The sequence below is a fragment of the Eulemur rufifrons genome, chromosome 2 (assembly GCF_041146395.1).
Source record: "Eulemur rufifrons isolate Redbay chromosome 2, OSU_ERuf_1, whole genome shotgun sequence".
NCBI lineage: Eukaryota > Metazoa > Chordata > Mammalia > Primates > Lemuridae > Eulemur > Eulemur rufifrons.
In genome coordinates, this window is record NC_090984.1 from 114454337 (window position 1) to 114480639 (window position 26303).

The 26303-nt window shown below is 37.5% G+C and overlaps 1 protein-coding gene across 6 annotated transcripts in view; it reads right to left on the reverse strand.

Moving 5' to 3' along the window:
* RPS6KA5 (ribosomal protein S6 kinase A5) overlaps nucleotides 1-26303 on the reverse strand; it is a 147573-nt gene that overhangs the window by 55419 nt on the left and 65851 nt on the right. For 5 of the 6 annotated variants that reach the window (XM_069465223.1, XM_069465222.1, XM_069465224.1 and 2 more), the window contains exon 3: nucleotides 23430-23648. The exons of the other annotated variant lie outside the window; for it this stretch is intronic. In XM_069465223.1, coding sequence (XP_069321324.1) covers nucleotides 23430-23648 — 219 coding nt within the window. The remainder of the gene's footprint in view (nucleotides 1-23429; nucleotides 23649-26303) is intronic. 6 annotated transcript variants of the gene reach the window in all.

Sequence of the window (26303 nt, forward strand, 5' to 3'; positions counted from 1 at the left end):
TAAGCACTCACTAGATGCTTACTGTATTAATTAATAATTGAACACAAAATTTTTATATTGGAATATATGTTAAATAGGGTCTCTGGAAAAAAATCACACTGAAACTCAAAAGGCCAGTCCATTAAAAAAAAAAATGTTAACGTACTCTTGTCTCAGATGCACCATGACATAGTCAAAAGCACTAGGGTTTTGGAGATGATAGACCTGCACTACACATGGCTCCACTGCTGTCCTGCCCTGAGCAAATTAAGCCTCTCTGAGCTTCAGTTCTTTATCTACAGAACAGGTATAATACCTACTTATAAATTATTGTTGTTTGGGACATAGAAATTGCTTTATTTTTCCATTTACTGGGAGATTGAGAAAAGCAACTATAAATTTTAGAAGACAAACCTAAAGCATCAAGTAACCTAATTCCTACTTCTAGAACAGATTGACCTGACAGCCCAAGGTAAAGACTTGACATTCAATAAGTTGTTTTAATTTTTTGGGTGGTCATGTATTATATACTTTACAAGGTGAACAGCAAACTCTATCCAAGGGTCCAGGCTGTAGCAGTGGTAAAGTAGATACCGAGGCTGCCAAAGGGATATAACAGCAGAAGCTATGACACCTGGAGTGTCATTATGAGGTAAGTGCTACGATCGCTGGCAGAGATATGAAAGGCTAGTGGGAATCTCTAAAAGGTAGCACTTGTACGTATGCTCAGTCATCATAATTTTGTTGTGCTGTTTGGCATGTCGCAGTATTTCACGATCTTAAGTTGTCATCTTCCTAAACAACAATATTATTTAGCGTCTTTCTATGATTTGACTTATTAGACATTTCTATATCTTACGTTGTGAAGTGTACCTATTAAACGTTTGTGTGGGGTTTTGCGCTTTTTGGTTTATTCTTTTGAGATGTAATTCACATATCATGAAATTAACCCACTTGAAGTGTTAAATTCAATGGTTTTTAGTATATTCAGAGTTGTGCAACCATGACCATAATCAATTACAAAACATTTTCATCCCCTACTGTACCCTAGAAATTCTAATTTATCTATTTTATTTAGTTGCTTGTGCTTTTGGTGTCATATCTAAGAAATCATTGCCAAAAACAATGTCACAAAAATTTACCCTAATGTTCTCTTTTAAGACCTTTCTCGTTTTGGCTCTTACCTTTATTATTTGATCCATTTTGAGTTAATTTTTGTATATGTTGTAAGTATGGGTCCAACTTCATGCTTTTGCAGGTAGCTATCCAGTGGTCTCAGCACCATTAGTTGAAAAACTGTTCTTTCCTCGCTGTCACCTTTGTTGAAAAATCAACTAACTGTAAATGTGAGGATTTCTGGATTCTCAATTCTATTCCACCAATCTATATACTAGTGACACACTTTCTAGATTACTGTAGCTTTGTAGTAAATTCTGAAATCAGGAAGTATAAGTTTTCCAATTTTGTTCTTCCTTTTCAAAACTATTTTAGCTATTCTAGGTCCCTTTATTTTCCACATGGATTTTAGGATCAACTTGTCAATTTCTACAAAGTTTTGGGAAAGCTTATGTTAAATCTGTAAATCAATTTGAGGAGTACTGTCATCTTAACAATTTTAAGTCTTTAATCCATGAACATGGGAGTGTATTGGTGACACAGTGATGAGTACAGCTGCCTCCAATCCATGAACCTGGGATGTCTTTCCATTTATTTAGATCTTCTTTCATTCTTTCAACAATATTTGTAGTTTTCAGAGTATAAGTTTTGTACTTCTCTTGTTAAAAGTATTCCCAAGTATTTTATTCTTTTTGACCATGAAGTAGTTTTCTTAATTTCATTTTAGATTGTTCATTGCAAATATATAGAAATACAATTAATTTTTGTATCTTATGTCCTACAATTTTCCTGAACTTGTTCTAGTAATTTTTGTAATGTATGGATTTTTATAATGTAATGAATTCCTTAGGACTTCCTATTTACAAGATCATGTCAACTTTAGAGTTCTTCTTCTTCCTTTTTAATCTGAAGGCCTTTACTTGCCCATAATTTTGAATAAAGTGATGAGAATGAATATTCTTTCCCTGTTTCTGATTTTAGGGGGAAAACATTCAGTCTTTCACCACGAAGTATTATGTTAGCTGTGGGTTTTTCACACATGGCTTTATTAGGTTGAGAAGTTCACTTCTATCCCTACTAATGAGGGTTTTCTATCATGAAGGAGTGTTAAATTTTGGCAAATGCTTGTTCTATATCTGTTGAGAGGATCATATGGTTTTTGTTATTAAGTTTTTTTAATGGTCTGGCATATGGTCTGCCCTAGAGAATGTTCCATGTGCATTTGAGAAAAATATGTATTCTGCAATTGCTCTTCAGACATTTCTATAGATATGTTATATCTAGGTGGTTTATACTATTGTTCAAGTCTTCTATTTCCTTGCTGAATCTTTTTACATTATTGAGAATGAGATATGATTATTGAATTCTCTATTTCTCCCTCCATTTCTTTTGATTTTTTGTTCATATATTTTGGATCTACGTTGTTAGGTACATGCAGTCGGCCCTCTGTATCCATGGGTTCCACATCAACAGACTCAACCAACCATCGATCAAAAATATTTGGAAAAAAATAAAAAATGATGTAAAATTTAAAGTACAGTATAACAACTATTTATATAGCATTTACCTTGTAGTAGGTATTAATAATAATCTAGAGATTTTAAAGTACAGGAGAGGATTTACATAAGTTATATGCAAATACTACTCCATTTTGTAACATGGACTTGAACATCAGAAGATTTTGGAATCTATGAGGTGTCCTGGAACCAATAACCCACAGATGCTGAGGGATGACTATATATTGAATTGGCCTTTTTATAATTATGAAGTGTACTTTTTAATCTCTAGTAGCATTTTTATGTCTATTTTGTCTGATATTAGAATAACCACTCCAGCTTTCTTGTGGTTGTTGCCATGATTTATCTTTTTTCGCCATTTTTCCTTTTAATCTATTGTATTTGTCTCTTTGAATCTATAGTGTACCTCCTATAAACAGCATATAGTTAGATCCTTCCCCTCTCAGTCTGAAAATTTCTGCTTTTGGATTAAAATGTTTAATCCATTCACATTTAATGTTATTATTGATATACCTAGATTTATGTCTGCCATTTTACTTTATTGTTTTCTATAATCTCATATTTTTGTTCCCCTAGTCTTCCTTTACTCTTTTCTTTTCCATTAACTGAATATTTTCTAGTATAACATTTTAATTCCTTTAAAGAATTCTCACTTTATTTTTTTGAGTTATTTTCTTAGTATTTGCTCTACAGCTTACCACATAATATTAACTTATCAAAAACAGCTTCGGATTTATACTAACTTAATTTCAATGATACACAGAAACATTAATCCTATATAGCTCTATTCTCTCTTCCCTCTTGTGCTATTGTTATACACAGTACAACCATGTGTGTCACAAACCTAACAATACATTGCTGCAATTCCTTTATATTATATAATTTTGTTTTTCAAAAAAGCTAAGGGAAGAAAGAACAGCAAGTACATATTTATAGTTTGCCATATTAGCCTTCCTACTGACCATTTTTGGGTCTCTTCTTTTTTTCTGATTGATTCAAGTTATGATTTGATTCCAACCCTCCATTCTGACTCTTGGTTTGTTTTTATTGTTATTTTTCTTTATTTAATAACCTGGCTTGACCATTTTAGTAAAATCTATTTTATCTGCAGTGTGAAGCCTTTGATATTGCTCCTTGGAGGGCACAGCCTTGGGCATTTGCAAAATGGTTCTAGCAGGGCTCTTTTTCACTCTCTTTCCCTGATCTGTTAGGCTGTCTACATCTGCTGGTATTAAGCCTAGCTGTTTGGCTCTACTAATTGCTGGCTAGTTGCTTTATTGTTTTCAATAATGCTCTGGGGTATAAATTACTCCAGTCTGACACAATACATTCGGGCCCATTTGTGGAAGTAGTTTTTGAGGTCAGTGTTTGAAGTTTTCTCTGACCCCAGGAGGACCCTTCTTAGTTGTCCACATCCAACAGTTTAGTTTGTTGCTAATAATGGGGCTACCAGCCTCCTCTTAATTGCTTACCACCAAAATCTCTTTTCCCCCAAAAAAGCACCCTTAGTTTTGAATTAGCCACATACTCTGTTTCAATATTGTCAGCTGTTTTGGTGAGAGCTTGAAAGCTCTCTGTTCTTATGAACTGCCCCTAAGGAAATATCTCTAGCCATTGCTCTGGAGCTAAAGAGGACAGTTGCCCATTTGTCTTGGAGTGACATCCATGCTTTATTAGCAGGGTTCTTTCTGGGTAAGGATGGTAATCTATGGTCTTCTCAGCTTCCTCTACCAGCATGAAACCTCCAACCTACAAGCAAAGTGGGGCAAAGATGATCAAAACTCTATATTCTCACCCTGCCGAGCCTGGGACAGACCTTCTGCCCTATGAATGGGGGACTGGTTAGAAGAAAGAAGCCCCTAGTCTCCCAGCCTCACTTATCAGGAATTTAGACTTTGTAACTTGGAGCTGGGGAGGATAAGAAATGCTGGTGGCCTGTCCCTCCTGGTGAGATAATGCATTCCTTGACTGGGAGCTGGGGGAAAAGGGAGCCCCATCTTCTTGGCCAAGCCCACCTGAATGGCACTTCTGTTATGGAGAGGAGAGAAGTCATGGTTCAAGTGCCACCTGCTCTCACTGTTCTTACCCAGACTTTGTTTATTAGATTTTCTTGAATAAATATTTCTTTTTTTGCTATATGCCACCCTTAGGACAACTTATAGAGACTTTCAATGGCTGTCTTTTTTTTTTTTTTTTTGGAGATGAGATCTTGCTCTGTTGCCCAGGCTGGAGTACAGGGATGTGATCATAGCTCATCACAACCTTGAACTCCTAGGCTCAAGCTATGTCCCCACCTCAGCCTCCCAAGTAGCTAGCACTACAGGCACATGCCACCATATCGGGCTAATTTTTTAAATTTTTTGTAGATGGGTTCTTGCCGTGTTCCCTAGGCTGGTCTTAAACTCATGGCCTCAAATGATTCTCCTGTCTTGGCCTTCTAAAGTGCTAGGATTACAAGCATGAACCATCATACCTGGCCTTCAATGGTTGTGTTTTAAAAAATAGCTTTTGTTAGCTATGGTTGTTTCCCTGCAGAGCAGGTACATGGAGCTCCTCACACTGCCATTCCAGGAGCTTCTTTTTAAATTATTAATTCAAAGGCATTCTTATATATTTTGGATACAAATCCTTTGTCAAAGACATGTATAACATATATCTCTGAGTTTGTGGCTTGCATTTTATTGTCTTAAAGGTATCTCTTGATGAACAGAAAATGTTTAATTCTGATCAAGTCCAACTTTGTTTTTGGTTAGAGTCTTGAGGAATCTTTGTCTACCATGAAAGTCAAAGATTTCTCCTAGGTTTTTTTCTAAAAGCTATATACCTTTAGCTTTCACATTTAAGTCTACCTGTTTCAAATTAATTTTTGTGTACAGAGCAAAGTAAGCATCGAGATTCACTTTTTTCCATATAGATGTCTGATTGTTCTAGCACCATTTGATGAAGAGACTTGTTTCACTACTGAATTGTTTTGGCACATTTGTCAAAAATCAAATGACCACATAAATGTGGGTCTATACCCGGAGTCTCTATTCTATTCCACTGACTTACGTCTCATACCATACTGTCTTGATTACTCTAACTTTTTATTTTTAAATATTTTTTTTAGAGACAGGGTTTCACTCTATTGCTCAGGCTATGCTGTAGCGGCTCACTGTAATCTCAAACTCCTAGGCTCAAGCAATCCTCCCACCTCAGCCTCCAGAGTAGCTGGAACTATAGGTATGTGCCACCACACCTGGCTAATTTTTTAATTTTTTGTAGAGACAAGGTCTCACTGTGTTGCTTAGGCTGGTGTCGAACTCCGGGCCTCAAACGATCTTCCCATCTCATCCTCCCAAAGCACTGGGACTGTACCAGGCCCAATTACTGTAACTTTATAGTAAGTTTTGAAATCAGATTTTACATTCACTCTTCTTTTTAAAGAACTGGAAGGGGCTATTCTAGTTACCTTTATATTTGCATAGGAATTTTAGAGTCATCTTGCCAATCTCTACAAAAAAGCCTGCTTTGAATTTTGATTTGGACAATTTTGCATCTATAGTTCAATTTGGGGAGAACTGAAATGTTGACAATATTATGTTTTCCAACCCATAAATGTGGTGTATCTCTCCAATAATCAGGTTTTCTTTAATTTCTCTTAGCAATATATTCTACTCTACAGAGTAAGACTGATAGTTCTGGACTACATTTTGATCTTTGATTTTATATATCCTCAGAGAAAAATATTTTTATCTTTAGAAAGGGAAATCAATGCAGTTGTTAAGCACACAGGTCTTAAGTGTGTCAGAAAGTCCAAAAATCTTAGATATACTCCTTTTCGATTGTGTGACTTTGAGGAAGTTGTTTAATCTCTCTGAATCTAAATCCGTATTTAAAAAGAAAAACAATTTATTTCCTAGCGTTTATTCATTTCATTCAACAATATGAGCCCTTATTATATACCAGTCACTCTTCTAGGCACTGCACACATAGCATTGAACAAAACAGACAAAAAAATCTCTATTCTAGTGAAGCTTACATTCCAGTGAGAAGAGAGAAACATAAGTAAATTAGATACTATTAATACATTGGAAGGTCATGATTGCTATCGGGGCAAAAAAGCCCAGAAAGAAGGGGACAGGGAGTACCAGGGTAGAGATGAGGATTACACTTACAAGGGTGCTTAGTATAGGTCCCACTGACGTAACTTTTGAGCAAATACTTTAAAAGGGCAAGGACGTGAGCTAAGCAGATATTTGGGGGAAGATTGTTCCATGCAGAAGTAACATCCAGTGCAAAGATCCTTAGGCAGAGCAGGCCTGATGTATTTGAGTATGAGAGGACCAAGTGGCTAGAACAGAGTGAATGAGGGAAAAGTAGTAGGAGAGCCACAGAGTGACCGAGTTAGGGCAGTGGGCCAGACTGTATAGGGCCTTACAGACTTTTATTGGGGCTCTTCTGTACATCAGGTACTACAGAACATATTGTGTTCTATGTGAACAGTTGTGTTTGGAACTGTGTGGCACAGATGCCCTGGCCATCGTAGGGATTTCATCTTTGACTCTGAATTAAATGGGAAGCCTTTGAAGGTTTCTGAGTAGGATAATGGTATGATATGACTTTCATTTTAATAGAATCAATGACTCTGGCTGCTGTGTTGAGAATAGAAAGGATGGAAGTAGAGAGATCATTTGCAATAAACAAGGTGAAAGATGCTAGTGGCCAAGAGGAAGGTGACAGCAAGTAACAGTAAGGATTCAGCATGCCTGAGCAACTAAAGAGATAGAGTGGGTATCACCTGAGATGGGTGAGGATGGGGAAAGAACAGGTTTACAAGGGACTACCCGGAGTTCACTATTGGATATGAAGAATGCACAGCGTCTGACAAGTAATAAAAGTTCCATAAATGGTAGTCATTGTCATAATCGTCATCATCATGTTGAATTTTATATTCTATACTGGTAGAAGGTTCAAGAGAGCTCTACTGGAGACCTACTGGAAGGGGAAGATCAATTTTTTATGGTCAGTTTTAGAGCATTAAAAGGAGGTTCCATGAACCATCCTGAAAGTGCTTCCTGTTAATTCTTTGAAATTATGCAGAATTTTTTGAGTACATGTAAGCATATGTGCATTCTCCTGAGAAGAGAGGGTCCACAGCTTATCAGATTTGCCAAGAAGTTGTGAGTCAAAGAAAATTTAAGGAACATCACCTTCAAGACAGCATTATAACTTTGTTTCTTTTTTATATATTTCAGCATATTCCGGGGGTAGCATTATAGCTTTGAATGGAAAAGTTCCCATCAAGTTTATTTACAAACAAACCAGTGAGTGCTGACTGAGAGCAGGTCCCACAGCTGTGCCCGGAGAGCCCACACCATGCACTTTATCAGCCCCAGCACGACACCCAGTGCCATACTCCCCAAGCATTTGGATCGCTTCTCCCTGACTTTTACCCTTGCGTGGCATGGCTATCCAGGAGCTTATTTCTATTTACAATTGAACTAATGGGGTTCAGAGCTTAAGAAGAGTGAAACAGAGCAAGGGGTTTTCATTTTCACTAAGATCTCTTGACCACTGAGGATGTGCTGAAACTGCTCTCTGGTGTCTTTACACCTCTTTGCTTATCTAGAGATCTAGCCACTCGGTTGGGGCTTGCCCTTGAAACTAAAAACAACTTAGCCAGCCAGTGAAACAACAAATAAGACAAAATATGGAAAAGACCATCAGGGACACTATTAAATTTGAGTTGAATTTAAAAGTTTTTATCAGACTTAGAGAGTATCAGACTCAGGAATGTGGCAGATTCTGGGCTAGAGTTACCAGTGGCATCAAAATAATCAGTGACATCATGAGCAGCCAGGTCCTCACTGACGTCTGAAAAGGCGTGTTTCCTCAGTTTCAAACTCAAGGAAAACTCCCCTTATCTTTTATGCCCCTGGCCCCTTTCCAACTGGGCATAAATTACATTTCTTCATATAAAACAGCGGCTTCAGGGAAGACAATTTTTCCACAGACCGAGGGAGAGGGAGGAGATGGTTCTGGGATGATTTAAGTGCATTACATCTATTGTGCAGTCCAACCTCTCTACTAACGATAATCTGTGTTTGCAGCTGCTCCCTAGTGCTAGCAGCACCGCCTCAGCTCCACTCAGATCACCGGGCATTAGATTCTGCCCGCCCGCCACTCACCTCCTGCTGTGCAACCTGGTTCCTAACAGGCCAATACTGGTCCTTGGCCCCAGCGGGGGGGGGGGGGGGGCTGTTGCGGGGGTTGGGGACCGCAGATATAAAAGATGTATTAAAAAGCACAGGATGAGTAAAGCATCTGTGTAAAAACTGCCTATTGCTAGAATTATTTAAGATCCAATCTGCCTGGTGAGCTCTTGATCCATGCCAACTTATCTACCCTGAATAACTTTTCTGCCAAAATTATGGATCCATTAGATTTCTGGAAATTCTTTCTCATGTCTCTGCCAATTTCCTCCACAACAAATTGCAAGCCTGAGCACTTCTTTTAATTTTTTTAAGCCAATGCTGTTTTTAATTCTCTTTATTATAGGAAAACTATCAGAAATAGCATGAGATCACTCAGTTTTTATTAATATTCCTTCAGCTTTTTGCCTCTGTGGACATGCAGTGAAAACAGAGTAAGTGGTATTGTCGACATACACTCCTAGTTACTAATGTCTGTATAGAAGCATCATCTTAATAACCCCAGATAGTGAGGGAAAGTGGGAAAGGGCTCCTAACAGATAAGAATCCAGTGACATAAAACAAGGATTTTGTCTGCTCTCCTTAAGTATCTTAACACAGCCCACTGCTTCTGAGACTAGACAAAGAATAATAACAACTGCAGATATTGGGCACTTATTTTGTGCCTGTTCTATTTAGACATGATGAATTTGATCCTAATAAACAATGCTATGAGTAAGTTCTATTAAAATAATCATATAACCCCCAGGGTAAATAGGATAATCTCCAGAGAAAAGTGAAACTCAGAGAGGTTAAATAAATTATCCAGAGTTGTACATCTTATTAATGGGACAATAAGGATGATGAAATGAGCAGCATGGCCCGAGGACAGTGGTTTGGTATGTTATGTTAGAGTTGCTCTTTTCCCCTTCTGCTATGGCTTTACAGGTGCTTTCTAGGATCTGCCTCATCAGTCAGGCTCACTAGTTTTTCTCAGAAAAAACTGCCTTAAGATCAACTATTCTGTCCTTCAAATATTTAAGTGACTCTGAACCAATAATTCTATATATTTGGTCACAAAGTTTTACTATCTTATGTGCTTTTCCCAATTAAATTTTGTAGGGCTTATCAGAATGTCACAGTACTCAAAAGTAGACATTCTACATCAACTAAGGTTTTTCTTAATGGCTACAGGAAAAAATGGTTTAAATCTTTTTTTTTTTTTTTTTTTAAGAATGTGCCAAGGTAAAATTATCACTAATGGATTTTATGGAATATAACTTAAGGGCTGCAATTTACGTCTTTTACTAGGTGAACCCAGGGCTGTTTTCTTGAAAAAAGTACTTGGCATGCCTGCAGGAATATCTAGAACTTTGCAAAAAGCGCCTTAATTTTTTCTAAGAAGTTAACATCTTAACCCACCTGCCCATTAAAGCAGATGGATCTGAATTTGGTAACACAGAAGAGCTACATTCATGGCCCGTGTCAGAGATTAGAACCTCAAATTGTCTGCAGAACAAATATCATTAAATATTCAGTTCTTAGATATAATATACATAAAGGACAATATGTGTAATCTATACATCTTTTTCAATATGTTATTATGGTTTTGGACAAAGTCAAAGCAGCAGAAAGCTATAAACTTGGATTATATCATTTTGAAAAAAATTATACTCTCTCTCTTGTTTCACAGGCTTATATTATGAAACCAGAAGAGTGGTAAGAACTTCTCATTAGTCTTTTAGTCCAGGAAGGCTATTAAAAACTGTCCATTACATCATATAGTGGCTACTACATGAAGCCCTATTAAAGAAGTTTTTCCTAGGTCACAATACCTTACCTGTGGATTTTATTTATTTTTTAAAAGCTTATCTTGATACAATTTCAAACTTACGAAAAATTGCAAGAACTGTACACAGAATACCTATATACCCATTATGAAAACACCAATCGTTTACATTTTGCTTCATTTGCTTTAGCATTCTTTCTGTTTTCATATATGCACATGTTTTTCCTGAACCAGCTAAGAATATGTTGGGAGACATTGTGCCCCTCGACTCCTAAATATTTCAGTGTGTCTCCTGAGAGTAAGGACACTCTCTCTCATAACTACAGTATAATTATCAATATCAGAATTGTTAACTTTGATAAAATTACTACTTCCTAATCTATACTCCCTATGTAAATTTTGTCATTTACACCAAGAATGCTCTTTGTAGCTACTTTTTTCCAGTCCAGGATCTAGGTCAAGACCACACAATGCATCAGAAATCACCTCTTCAGTCTGGAACCCTCAGTGTTTCTTTCTTTCTTGATCTTGATATTTTAGAAGAGAACAGACCTGCTATTTTGTGGGCCAACCCTCAATTTGCGTTTCACCTGATATCGTCTCAGGATACCGATTATGCATTCCTGGAAGGAATATCAATGAATGATGTTACCCCTCCTAGAACACATCAGGAAGCATGGATATTAGTTTTCTCAACATTGGCATTAACTTTGATCATGTCATTAATGTGGAGTCACTAAAGTGGTGTTTGCCAGGTTTCTCCACTATAAAGTTACTATGTTTCCCTTTATGATTAACTGGTAAATTGTAGGGAGATAAATTGAGACTATGTAAAAATATCCTGCTTCTCATCAAACTATCACCCACTCATTTTAGCATCAAGCAATGATTTTCTAACTCCATCATTCCTTTTCTATGTTGGCATTCTCCCATAAGGAAGAGCTTTCCCTTCGCCCCCATTTATTGCACTTTCTTACTTTCTAGCATAACAAGATGTTCTAGTCTCATCTTGTACTTTTCGAGGCTTTATTTTAATACAGCCACCACTGACAGATCACTATCTGCCAAGGATGGTACTAAGCACTTTACATACATCATCCCATTTAAGCCAAACAACTGCAAGCAAATGGGATGGCACAGTGTCAGAGAGATTAAGTGACTTGTGTAGGGTCCTGCAACTAGGATATATTGAAACCCAGAGTTGAACTCAAGTTAGTACTCAAGTACGGGACAGGGAAAGAAAAACGCATGTTCAAAGAGAAGTGAGTGGAGCATTTGGTTTGGTTGGAGCACAGGTATCAGAGAACAATAGTGGGAGACTGAGTGGGAAAGACAGGCTGAGGCTGGGGCAGCTTGTTTTGAAAGCCTAACTATGGAGTTTACACCACATCCCCTTTAAGTAAATGGAAGTCACTGGGAGATTTCAAGCAGCGGAGTGACCCAATCATGGCCATGTGTTAAAAAGACTAATTAAATAGCAACGTAAAGGATGGATTGGAAAGAATCAAGCAAGGTCAAAAAATGGCCATTAGAGCTATTTCTGATTTTCTGATACTAAAAATAACGCTGCTTCTCTAGAAACATCAAAGAAATCAACACATGTGGGCTGAGGTGTGTATAGAAATGAAGTCGCATGGTTCCTCCACATATCAGCTATGTGGCCTGGAGCACCTTTCTTGACTCCCTGAGCCCCAGACACCTCATCTGTAAAACAAAGATGATAATTCACTCCTTGAAGAGTTACTTGCAAAGACTGAATGGAAAAACATATGAAAAACACCAAGAGTAGTGTCTGATACCCAAGTAAGTACTACAAAATCTAAAAATTGCAATAAAAAATATCTGCCACCTTCATCTAAAACATCTTTGTGACTGCGGACACAGGAGTCTAGGATTTTCTGGCCTACAGACAACCTTAGTTTGTACCGACATTCTCATTTTTATAATAATTAGAACAATAATATAAACAACAAAAAAATGCCACAAGAAACATCCTTGTACATTAATTTGTCTACTTGGGCAGGTATATAGATAGGTAGGACAGATTTCTAAAATGGACTGCTGAGTCACAACATACATATATATTAAATCTGATAATTACTGCCAATTTTTGATGATAAGTACTTTCTTCAAAAGGGCTGAAGCCATTTATATTCCCCACCAACAGTGAATAGATGCCTTTTTAAAAGTTCTAACTCTTGTTATTATCAATATCTTTAATTTTTGTCAATCTGATAGGTGTTTCCAAGGTACAGAAGAAAGGAGAGGGGAAGAAAATCTGAGAGTGTGAAGCAACGAGACCTGATACAGTTTCAGTGCAAGTAGGACAAATGCTCATCTCAGACGGCGAGGAAGACAGTGATGGGGCTGTGGGTTTGAGAAGTATCAAGGGGTTGGGAAAACTCATCCGCAGCTCATAAGAAAGGAATAAAATGTTCGCTAACCTTCTGTGAAGTTCTGTTGAGACTGTCAGCGTGAAATTCGTGCCAGACCCAGGTGACACATTTTGTTGACACATGAGGAAAGCTTAGCAACGAACCTGGTATTGGAAAAAAAGTTCAGAGAGTAATCAAAGTGACTGAAACGTCAGGTAAGGAGACAGGTTAGGAGGGCAAGTGATTCTAGTGCGCCAGACAAGGCAGAGTCCAGGTTAGTAAGGATGCACATGGAGCCCAAAGGAAGTGGGGGAATAGGAAAGGCTCAAGGGAAGACAGGGCTCAAAAAAGGATTAAAGAACTCTTCAGGGAGTATGAGAAAGGGGGGAAATGGAAGATTTTGGTCAAAGAAGAAATCTGACTTTCAGGTCTTAGAGGTGCAACTGGTTTGACGGATAAGGCCCAATGTGCAGCTACACTTGTAAGTGGGGTAAAGGTCAAAGAGGTCTGGCACGGTGCTGAACTGGTGTCAACACTGCTACCAAAACTGTGGAAGGTGATGGAAGGAAACTGGAGGAAAGGGCAGCTAAGCCTGATGAATAAGTCATTGGAAAGGCAAGCACTGTCCTAGGAGTCAGTTAACTAGGAGATTAAGGGGAAGGGGTTAGAAAAGCTCTTTCAAAAACAAAACTCTGCTGAGAAATTATTTTCTTAAATGATGTTTAACTACTATCACTTTGTTGAGTACAAGTAGCAGAAGAGGAAGATGGATGGTCTTCTGTAACGGGGGCTGCTGGAGAAGCAACATCCCCCCAGGATGGGAGGTTTTATTTAAGAGGAAAAGATAAATATAGTATTTAGGGAACCTGTGCACACAGGGTTACTCATAGAGCACAATGGAAAGGGTTGGTAGAGGAGGATGAGGGGGAGAATGATGTTTGCATAAGGGGAAGAACATAAAATTCCTAAGATATAAAAAAAAAACCTCTAAAGCTTCTAAAATAGTACGTACATAAAAAATTAAGCTTTAGAGAGTACAGTCCATCAACAGATTCATACCTCTCTAATGACATAGTTTACATTTTATTCCAAAAGCTAATTTAAGTGTATTCTGCCAGAAAGTCAAGTTGGAATCTGGCACCAATGAGGCAGACCAAAGTCCCAGGGCAATTTTTTCTCTGCCAGGCACAGGCTCTAGCACTCGCAAGTATAAAAGCACTAATATTGGTTGCAAGAAAAGAATAAACGTGTAATATTCCAATTACTGACTGCTATAGCCACATAGGAGTATTAAGGTAGATTCTTTACCTCAAGTGTCAGCATTGATAAAGAATAGAATGAAAAGGGCCAATGGGCAGCCAGAAAATAAGGAAAAAAGGAAAAAGGGAACTGTTAACAACATAGCAAGGATACCTTTCTTGATGAACACATCTCTTACGTTCTGATTTCTTCTCCTGAGAGAAATTCAGAATAAGTCTTGAGACTTATTCTGTTTGTAGCTGAAGAACAAAAGAGGACCATCGATAACAAAAGAGGGCCATCAATAGTCCATTTTTATGATCATAATTAAAATAAATAGGTAGGACATAAATTTAATACATGTTCTCAGAAGCTGTCTGGCAAATTTCATTAATGTGACTCTTCCAAAAAACATTTATCAATTTATAATTGAACTGAGATTTATTTACAGTCCATACAACGGAATACCTTATATGATCCTTGTACAGATGACTGGTACTTTCATTAAACTAAAAGGAATTTCTTTTGTTGTATGAATATGATTATATCTCAATTCTTTTGTATTTGTTAAATCATCTTCTTTATATGTAAAATGATTCATTCTGTATCTGCAAAATATTAATATAAATAATTCTAACTCCCACATAGGATTGTCATGAGGATTAAATGAGCTATTGAGAATTAAAGCTGAACCAGACATACAGCAGGCACTTGTTAAATGGTAACTAATAGCTACTGTTTTTATAGACATCAATTACAATTTATAAAACTGAAAAATACTGTCAAGTTTAATTATAACAACTTAAATATACAAATAAAATTTATTGTGTCCTGACTTACTCTCTCAATGTAAGCAAATTTCAAGGCTTATAAATGCTTAACATATATTCCTATGAAGTACCACTAGGGTATAATTAGTTTTAGTCAGTATTAAGCTAAAGAGAAATTTTCTTATATAATTGATATTTCAATGCAATCCTCAAGTTTTAGAATTGTACAAATAGCTGATTTTTATTCAACTGAAATTAACTAGCTTTTAAAGATTTTTGTGCTCTGGTATTTGGAGTGCCAGATGAAGCACTCTGATACTGTGTCTCTAAGAAGCATAAAAATAACACAGAAATCACACAAATAATGTGAAAATTCAAAAACATAAAATCTCTCCGATTTTAAAACACTACCATCTTCCCTAAACCCCACATGTCCAATCTCTTCTTTCTTCTTTCTTTCATTGCCAAACTTCTTTAAAGGGTGGTCTACATGGCTGACACTCCTTACTTAGCCACTCTTCATGTTATATTGCTGCTGTAACAAATCTCCATAACAATACAAATTGATTATTTTACACATTAGAAGTCTGACATGGATGTCACTGGGCTAAAATCAAGGTGTCAGCAGGGCTGCATTTCTTCTAGAAGCTCTAAAGGAAAATCTGTTTCTTGCCTTTTCCTGTCCCTAGATAGAGGCTGCCCTCATCCCTTCGCCCCTGGTCCCTTCCTCCATCTTCAAAGCCAACAATGGCCATTGAGTCACTTTTCACACCACATCACCCTGACCTCTTCTGTTGTCACATCTCTCTCTGACTCTCCTCTCCTGCCCCCCCTCTTCCACTTGTATAAACCCTTCTGATTACATTGGGCCCACCCAGATAATTCAGGATAATGTCCCTATTTTAAGATCAGCTGATTTAACGATCTTAACTCCATCTGTAAACTTAATTCTCCTTTGCCATGTAACTCAACATATTCACAGGTTCCAGGATTAGAATGTGGGCATCTCTGGGAGGCCATTATTTTGCCTACCACAGACCCTATTCACTCGTAACACACTACAGTACAACTCCTACCTCCATAATGCCACCACAGTATAAGGTTCATGTCACTAGAGTCAACAAATACTTTTCTTTCCTCATATTATTTAACTTTTCAGCCACATTTTGCAAACCGAGGAAAAGAATATCTCAAGGACAGCAAAGTAAACTGGCACAAGAACCACCCTTGCAGATCAGCCCACATTCAGCCTTCTAAAGTGGTTTTGTGAAGCCAGCCACTGAATTTTGGGGTAGTCGTCTGTTATGCAGAAAAGGCTAACTGATATTAGTAACTTGTACATCATGCTTGAAACTAAGGGACTTGTTCAGGATCACATGGTTAATAAGTGACCAAAAAAAAAAAAAATCTTTTTCTTTTATTTTACTAGAATGATGTCCTTTTAATTTAGGTCACACTTCTGTGATGATACTAGAGATGCAATTTACATCTCATTTCAATAATACATAATTTTCACAGACATTTAACAATAGCAAGTAGATTTCATTTTGTTGTTATAGGGTCATCCCACCCTCAATCATTCTTCCTTCTTGGACTCAGAACAGCACACCACACAAGGGAAATACACACTACAGGAGAGAGAAGTAGTCTTTAAACTAGCAAATTCGCCTTATAAAAGTGAATTAATCCTGAGAACTTGAACTGAAGATCCCCACAAAATTTCCAAGATCCTGACAACTCCCTCGGACAAAACCCATATAGTTCTGACAAATGATATCTTATGGGATTAACATTAGGGTAAAATGGCACCTGCTATCAATCAAAATTCTTACTTCCTAAGCATAGACTATTTACTTAGATTGGTACATTTCAAAACAAGACTAGGTGTTCAAGGTCACTTGTAAGTATTAATATTTGCAACAACTTTGTCTATTTGCACTTTTAATATCACTGGTGAGAAGCCCTGATATTAGAGCAGTAGGAAATGAACAAATTCATTTTGTTTGATAGGAACACACACTGTTAACTTTGGTAGAGGAGTTTTAGCTGCTCAACACCTCTGCACATCTGACTTGACTTGATGTTGAACCCAGAAATCTTTCCTTTGTAAACTGTAGTTCACGTGCTTCTATCAGCAGATGGAGAAACTGAAATTCACTGGAGACACTGAGTTAGATAAGCCTTAAAGTACTACTAAAAATTGCAGAAACAGACTAAACAGCACTATTTTCCACTGAGGGTGCAAAAGGATAACCACGGACAGAGCTAGAAAGCTTATTTTAAGGCCATGTCTTGTCATACAAGTCAGTTTGTAGAAAGGGAAGTAGAAGAGTTAGACAGAAATCCTGTACCTCCTGCTTTCAAGGAAAGAGTCTCTGTTTTGCTTTCACTCTCCAAACACCTGAACATCTACTTATTTCTGTAATATTTGACTAGAGGTCAAATTCTCCTATTTAGAATTTCTGTCATATTTCTTCTTACGGTGGCATCTTCCAAAGAGCCGTTATTGATGTTCCCCATGATTCAGACTATTTCTACTTCTTTATTTCTCCCTCTGTCTCTCTCTGTACTGTTAATTGGTCTTCCTTTTTCTTTCCTACAAATTTTCCTCTTTCTTCAGATATGCTTTGCATACATCAACTCCCACACATTCTGGTTCTCATTTTCACCTACTCTTCCTTCTCCAAACTACCTAAATCTTTCCTGATAGCTCTCTTTTCTTATCTTGTATCTTAGTTGTTTTGTTTTGTTTTGTTTAGAGACAGGGTCTCACTCTGTCGCCCAGGCTGGAGTGCAGTGGTGTAATCATAGCTCACTGCAACCTCAACCTCCTGGGTTCAAGTGATCCTGCTTCAGCCTACCGAGTAGCTGGGTCCACAGGTGTGCACCACCATGCCTGACTAATTTTTTAAAATTTTTTGTAGAGATGGGGTGTTGCTTTGTTGCCCAGGCTGGTCACCAATTCCTGGCCTCAAGCAATCTTCCCTCTTCAGCCTTCCAAAGCACTGGGATTACATGTGTGAGCCACCACACCTGGCCCTAAAGTACAGTCTTAACGTGATGTGCCACACAAACCTGACAGTCATTACTTTTTAAGTCATGACAAAGCCATATCACTTTTTTTCTTTTGGTTTTAGCTCAACATTCTAATAGCACCTTCTGTAAATGCATTCCAGTTTATCAAAATTGTTACAAAGTTCTAAGAATATCCATCAGTCTTGTGAATTAGTCATATTTACTTCAAAGCAAGAAGTTCCTTCACTTACTGTCTGTTTTGTCATATTGGTGACTGCAGTGTACCATGAACACTCTGTTAATATCTCAGCAAGCATCCTCACTCTGGCAATTAATGAGATGAAACTAATATTCAAAAGTGAAACTTTAATGTTTTAAATACCTAAACCTCCTATTGAAAGGATGACTCACGATCACAGAACTGTCTACAAGGCTGGGGTGGCATTCATTATTGACGAGCCTTGGCCTCACCTTTATAAATACCTTTGTAATTTGCTTCTTTAATATCTTATGAATTCTACTGATTAATCTGATAGTTTATTACAGTCATAAATCAGCTAGTGTTTTAACAAAATCACCACCAACAGAGACTAGAGAACAGCAAAAGAAAAATTGTTTTTTACAGATTATTTTCCAGATAGAATTCCCTCTCAGTGTTAGTTGAAATAAATATGAGTTTTAAGAGAAGGAGAAAATAGATGAAAATATTTTTATATCTCTTGTAACCATGCACAGGTACAAAAAAAGTTCTAAAAGAAGATATGGTCTCCATGTTATATGTCAGATTCGGAAAACGTAAAAGAAATATAAAGGGAAAAAACCCCATGAAATTCATATGATACCATTAGATATAAATTAAAACAGAGCCTAAAAAGACATTATTGCTCTAGAAGAAAAAAAAAAAACCAGAAATGTGGGTGGGCACAGTGGCTCCTGCCTGTAATCCCATCACTTTTGGAGGCCAAGTTGGGAGGATCTCTTGAGGCCAGGAGTTTGAGACCAGTCTGGGCAACCACATCTATTTGTCTATTGTTGTCTATGGTCAAAGAAACCTTAAGGCTGCAAAGCCTAAAATATTTACCATCTGGCCCTTTATTGGTCAGAAAAAGTGCTGATCTCTGATTTAGAGGATGGCAGATACAATATAAATGAACAAAAGGCGATTACAACTAAACAAAGTATATTGTAGGAAACAGTCATACATACTCAGTTCTGGCAGAAATACCAATCTAGTCTGCATCTGGCTACTAAAAGCAAATGTCACGTGTAAGCATCTGGCAAGATAATACCAATATTATAATCATCATATCATTTGGAGAAGCCTGTGCCAATAAGGCAAATTTTATCCCAATGGAACAAGCCCTGTCAAGAAATCTATATAGTGAGCCATAAATACCAGTAGAGTGTGATGGCAGCCTAGACCTGAATCTCCAAGTCTGCTCCTGAAACATCTTAAAAAACAGCAAAAACAACTGTAAACCTCCATGATCTACTTCTTCAGCAAAACTAAGAGACTAAGAAAATTCATATATACCAAACACCATGCTGTAGGTCAGGCTGCAAAGGAACAAAGCAAGACACAAGCACTGTGGAGAAGGCACAAAAACACAGTAAGAGAGCAGGATATAAAATTAATGTATCAAAATTAATAGCTTTCAGCTAGAAGATCTGGTGGAAGAGAAGCAACAGATGATAGGATATCTTTCTAAGATTAACTTAAGAAATGTGGGTAGGAAGAAATGTTAAGGTCTCAGAAATAGAATGTAACATGATAAGATGTACCATGTTCTTGAATAGAAACAACCAATATCACAAAAATGTCATCTCCCTAATTTTTTAACTTAAAGCAATCCCAATAAAAACACTGTAATAGGTTATTTTTTTTTCCTCTCTCCAGAAGACCACATGAGCGTCCAGGCTAATCCAGCAGCAAATTGCCCAGCTAGCCCACAGGATCATGAGAAAATAAGTCATTGTTTAGGCTACTAAATCTTAGGGGATTTGTTATATGGCTACAAATAACTTGTACAACTGTGTATTAAATGAAATGAAAATTTATGAGCTGGGAAAGGCAGACATCATTAACTAAAAAAAATGGTTGCAAATAATATGTACAGGATAATCTCATTCTGATAAAACACACACATGCAGACACACGCAGATGCAGAAACAAAATGATCTAGAAGGATATATACTAAGTAATAACAAAGAGATATATAATAAGGTAAACTCTGGTTAGTGAAAATAGGTTTTTATGTCCTTGTTTTTGCTTTCCTATATCTTCTCTATACGTATATGCTGCTTTTACAGTAACAGAATATTTTTTTAAATGTCATTCAAAAAAAGGCCGGGCGCGGTGGCTCACGCCTGTAATCCTAGCACTCTGGGAGGCCGAGGTGGGCGGATTGTTTGAGCTCAGGAGTTCGAGACCAGCCTGAGCAAGAGCGAGACCCCATCTCTACTAAAAATAGAAAGAAATTATATGGACAGCTAAAAATATATATAGAAAAAATTAGCCGGGCATGGTGGCGCATGCCTGTAGTCCCAGCTACTCGGGAGGCTGACACAGGAGGATCCCTTGAGCTCAGGAGTTTGAGGTTGCTGTGAGCTAGGCTGACGCCACGGCACTCACTCTAGCCTGGGCAACAGAGAGAGACTCTGTCTCAAAAAAAAAAAAAAAAAAAAATGTCATTAAAAAAAAAAAAAAAAAAAAAAGGTTTACTCAGTTATCAGATAAAGGGTCAACTGGGTCCCAGCTAGACATGTAAATTCTTGCTGTAAGTTCACAAAAACACTGGAAAAAGTCAATCAGTAAACTTTTGGGGACTGTTACGGGCTGAACTGTATCTCCCCAAAGCTCCTATGTTAAGGTCTTAAGTCCCAGTGCCTCAAAATATGACTGTGTTTGGAGTTAAAGTGAGGCCATTATGGCGGGCTCTAATCCAATCTGACTGGTATTCTTATAGGAAGAGGAAATTTTGGGAACAAAAAGAGACACTAGGGGCTTGTGTGCACAGAGGGACGACCACGTGAAGAGGCGGTGAGAGGGCGGCCATCTGTCAGCCAAGGAGAGAGGCCTCAGAGGAAACCAACCCTGCCAGCACCTTGACTGTGGACTTGCAGCCTCCAGCGCGGTGAGAAAATAAATTTCTGTTGTTTAGGCCACCCAGTCTGTGGTATTTTGTTGTGACGGCCTTAGAAGACTAATACAGGGACTAAGCGAATAGCACAGTATTTGGAAAACTGACCTAGTGTGCCTTAGAACACTTTCACAAAAAAAAAAACCACTAAAGTTTTCATCTTTAAAGTCAAATAACTCCTGTAAATATCACAGAAAGAAATTGTATTAAATAAATCTACGTGTACAGGAGACAGCAGGACGTGCTTTCTACATGCACTGCCTCACTTATTGTGGAATGAATATATTGTCTAGTCCACATTCCACTCTTGAGTTGGTGCAAGAAACGGGTTTTCTTGTTCTTTATGGGTTTATGCGCCACTGACAAACAAAAATAATGGGGAGCCAACAACTAAAAAGCAACATGATTAACGGCTATTGTTTTTTAATCAAATATAAAATATTTGACTCATCTACTTTTAAATTAAGAACATGACTTATAAAAACTACACTATTTAAAATAAATAATTAAAAAATCCACAATGAGAACAGTTAAGAGAATAGGAAAAAAAAGCGGGGAGAAGGGGGACGGGAGGGCTGTGGCGTCATCGTGCAGAGTCCAGGAGCTTGGATGCTTATGAGCTTCTGGCTCTTAGGACTTTAGGCACGAGATTTAACTTTTATGAGTTTATTTTAAAGGAAGAAGCTTGAACAAGATAATCATTTCTTAGTCTTCATGGACTCCCTGAGGCTTCCTTGGAAATTCTTGTAGGATGAGGAATTAGAGATAAACTGGTAGGGCTTGCTGCCCTTAAGCCCACTTCAGAGCAGAGTTATTTGTTCCTATTTGATTTCCATTTGAATTTCTGTGTGTTCATTTGAGGGAAGTATTCTGCTGTTAAAGATGTTTAAAATCATTGTATTAAAATGCTCTGTCCCCTACAACAGTCTTACCAATTAGGCAGGTAAAGATATTGAAGGAATACATATTAAAAAATCAGTAAATAACATATGGCAGATACACACAGGAGGCAGAATGAAGGGCCAAATACTACTGATTCACTGTAACAGGCAGATGGTAACATTAATGGGGACTCTGCTAAGACAGGAGAGATTGCCCCTTGTACATATAAATAAAGATTTAGGATTATTAGTTGATGGTAAGTACTACAAAATGAGCTTGAAGTATAACTTCATGGCTCAAAAAGTGAATAAAATTTTGGCAACATTAATAAAAGTATAATTTCCAAAATGAGAACATTCAATAAAATTGCCAAATATATATTAAAAACCTGTTTGCACTATCAATAATCAAAGAATACAGGCAGCAACATTTGGCAAAGAGAAGACAGACACTGGGATGAGTCAGACCTAAGTTCCAAGCTTAATTTTCAAGCTTATACAAGATATGTAACTTCGAGACATGCAGCTTCCAGAACCTTCGACATCACTAATGAAGGGACCCTGCAATGTCATTGTAAGGGTCAGTGACACTGTGAATAACACCTGGCTGGCGTACTATAGGCACTCAAGAAACAGCTAATGCTTCCGGAGCACTATGTAAAATTCTAGCTCATTTAATCCTCACCACAGTTCTAAGAGGGAATTATAACGCATACATGCAAATTAACACAAACATGAGACCTAAATGGTAACAGAGGAAATATTCAGTAATGACACAGTACAATACTAAAAGCACTGCCATTTACTTCTAGCAGGGACAGAAAATGGTGCAACTTTCTGAAAAGCAATCTGGCAATGTATGCTGAGGACTTTCCCAAAGATGACATACAGTGGTCCAACTCCACTTGGGAAAAGGAAAGTGCCTGTGAGTGAAAATGGGAGTAATCAAAGGCTTGACTGATTAGTGCCTATTCCTATTATTTGCAGGTTTTTCACCAGGAAATGCAAAGCATCTCTAGGAATAGAAGACTTTATTTTCTTTGTTATTTTTTTCTCATTACTGATTTTCCATAAATGTCCCCTAGTCAGCTCAAACCTGAGCTCATTCCTGAGATCTCCTAAAGCAGAAACTGTGGCCCACGTCACCATTCAGCTCCTCACATTTGAATAGAAGCACGCTGCCCAAGGAGGCAGATACTTCTAATGAGTGAACTGTTTCTTAGGAATAATCAGCATGTAATAGAGGTATATAAATTCCTTCATGATGGGAAACCTCAAATCCAGAGCAATGCATGATATTCAAGGAAATGCCATCACAAAGAAAACAAGAGTTGAAATGTTTCACTTCTAAGTCCGAAGTATGTTGCCCTTTGAGTGCATTACAACTTAACACCCAAATAAAAATGTTTGCATAAAAAGTCTGATAACAACTTACCTAAAATGAGATGAAGTTTGGTTTCTGTCTGGAAAGCATAGTGCAGTGTCACCAAAAATGGCGACTGCCTAATGTGCTCCAAGACTTGTCGTTCTGTCCTTGTATGCTCTGTGGTTTTAGCCTTTTGAACTATTGTTGCCTTTTTCAAAACTTTCATGGCATACAGCTTTCCAGCATCATGACCACTTATTTTGCGAACTAGAAATACTTTTCCATAAGCTGAAAATGAAAAGAAAAAAAAAAGTAATTAAAATGCTACATAGGCAGAATGGTAATTTATTGGAAATAAAATTTTTATGCGTACAAAAAAAAACCACTCTTTAAAAGAAAAAGTATCCTTGGTGCTGTTTCACATAGTTCTTTGGTGGGGTTTTTCAATTTTATACCAAATATACTTCTAGGCCTAACCTGCAGTATTTACATATCTAAGCCACCGATGACAAAACTGTGCTTTTATTCTTTTATTGTTATTCTCTCCTCAGCATTTTTAGCTGTAGGAAATTAGCTATTATTATGGTCAAACCATAATCCAATTCTGAAATGAGGACATTTTAGACATTAGATAAAACCTCTAGGTATATATATTTGCTATACTGATGTAAACAAATGAAGACAGAATCTCATACACACAGATAAATCAAGTCCCTCAAGTATTTCCCCATACTTATTTTTTAAAAAATTCCAAAGCAACATAAGCTGACATTACATAAACAAAAGAGATCTTCAGCCTTAAGTAACATGAAGAGATCTTAAATTGCAAGCAATGCAGACAGAAGTCCTTTTATATCTCTGGGCAGTAATTCATGGTTTACTGGGTCAACCTCACCACATTTTTCATAAGTAAGGGCTCTGTTGGGCACAATCTTGTGTGTGGTATCCCTCCTCCAGGTGGAGGAACTGGGGCCACATGGGCACTGTGCCTCGCCGGGCAGAACAGGTTCTCTGCATTTATTTCCTTAGAAAAGCAGGGTAGGGCAGGAAGAGGTGGAAAGAAGAGGGAGGAGGAAGGGCAGGCAAAAAAAAAAAAAAAAAAAAAAGACCCTGCGAGAGAGAAAAGGTGAGACTTTAATTCATCCCTACAAGGGATGAATAACTCTCCAGAGTCAATCTCTTGAAAAATGCAAATTCTTTCGGGGATATTTAAGTCTAGTCCTCCTTTAGAAATTAAATGCTTTTATCAGACTATTCTTGAATTAGTCTGAGTTTTGGCCCAGACCAGTGGTCCCATACACTCTGTTCACACTCATACAGCATCTACCACCTAATTCTACCATAATCCACCCACTAGAATAAGAGAGCTTTAAGACAAGGGCTCTTGTACTCTGTATGTTATTCATTTCAGTACTTCGGGAAATACACCATTACGGACACATGAAGCGAGATGTATCGATGAAAGACTGCAATAATCCTGGGGAGAAGGAGTGCCAACAATTATTAAGGATTTGCCTATGCAAGCTCTGTGCTAAACCTCTTCCACACATTGATTCACTTAATTGTCACGCCAGCCGATGAAATTAGTACTTTTAGTAATCCCACTTCACAGAGGAGGGTTCAGAATAGTTCAAGAACTGGCCAAAAGACTGGGGTAAGAAGCAGCAGAATTGACTCAAATGTAAGCAGCATCACTCCAGGGACTACACTCTTAACCATAAATGAATAAAAAAGTAATTTCTCATGAGTGCTAGGAATCAGATATTCTGGATCTTAATAAAACCAGTACTGTAAACATACCGAACACATTCTAGAACACAGAAAAAGTTCAGTTTGTGTGTTGTCCCATAGTAAATATAATAATTACAGGTTGAGACCTTAGTAAGGCAGAAGAGAACCAAAAAAAAAAAAAAAAAGGAAATGACAGCTTTTAGAACCTAACAAGTTAACCTAAAGTGTAAAAATGAAAAAAAAAGAAAAAAAAGAAAAAAGTTTATCTGATCAGAAACAATGAAATGAAGCTAGAAAATATTCTAATGAAGTGTACCATACCTTCTAACAGAGTAAGCCACTATATATACTCAGGACAAAGTAAAGTCCTGCAAAAGCTTTTGTGTTTCTTACATACACACAGCACCTACCCTAAATTCTTGCTCTCCCAGTTTCCTATCTCCAGAGTGCTTATGGTCCTTAGAAATTATAGAATCCATCTATCCTCTCAAAAGTAGGAATTCTTTCCGCAACATCACCAAAACATGGTTGTTCAGTTTCTTCCCAGCACTTCATGTTTGCCTTTCAGCATAGGTGCTGACCATGTGACAAACTGCTGGGTGTTAGCACCTAACATCTGACTATATGTCAGGCACTTTAGATACATATTAACTCATTCAATTCTTATAACATCCCTAGAAGGAGGTGAGAACGATTATCTCCACTTTATATATGAAGAAACTGAAGTGTAGGGTGTTGGGTCACCTGCCCAAGATCACACTTGTCCATTCTGCTTGACTCCTGGGCCCACGTCTTACCTGTGCTCTAGCTACCTTCCTTAAGTGAATGACCTCATAGGCAAATAAGAAGGGAACTAGACATTAAACTGAAGTCACAATACAGGTCAGGTGTTGCAACAGTAGAATGGACCCAGTGCTACTACTTCCAAGATGAGGAAGTTTTGTCAGGTAACCTATTTTATTGATGGGAGGTTCTAAATGTTAGAAAATATTTTTTATATTGAATGGAAATAGATCTCTTCATAATTTTTATCTATTGGTGTTTCCAAACTCTCTGGATTTACAAAAAAAACCTTATTCTTAAGATGACTTTGAGACCTATCACCAGTAAAAGGGTCCATTAACTTGGTGCATTTGTAAATTTTTTTCTTTGGTTTCTTTCCTGTTACTTTAAAAAATGTTGCATTTCACTCCAAGTAAGCATGCAGTAACA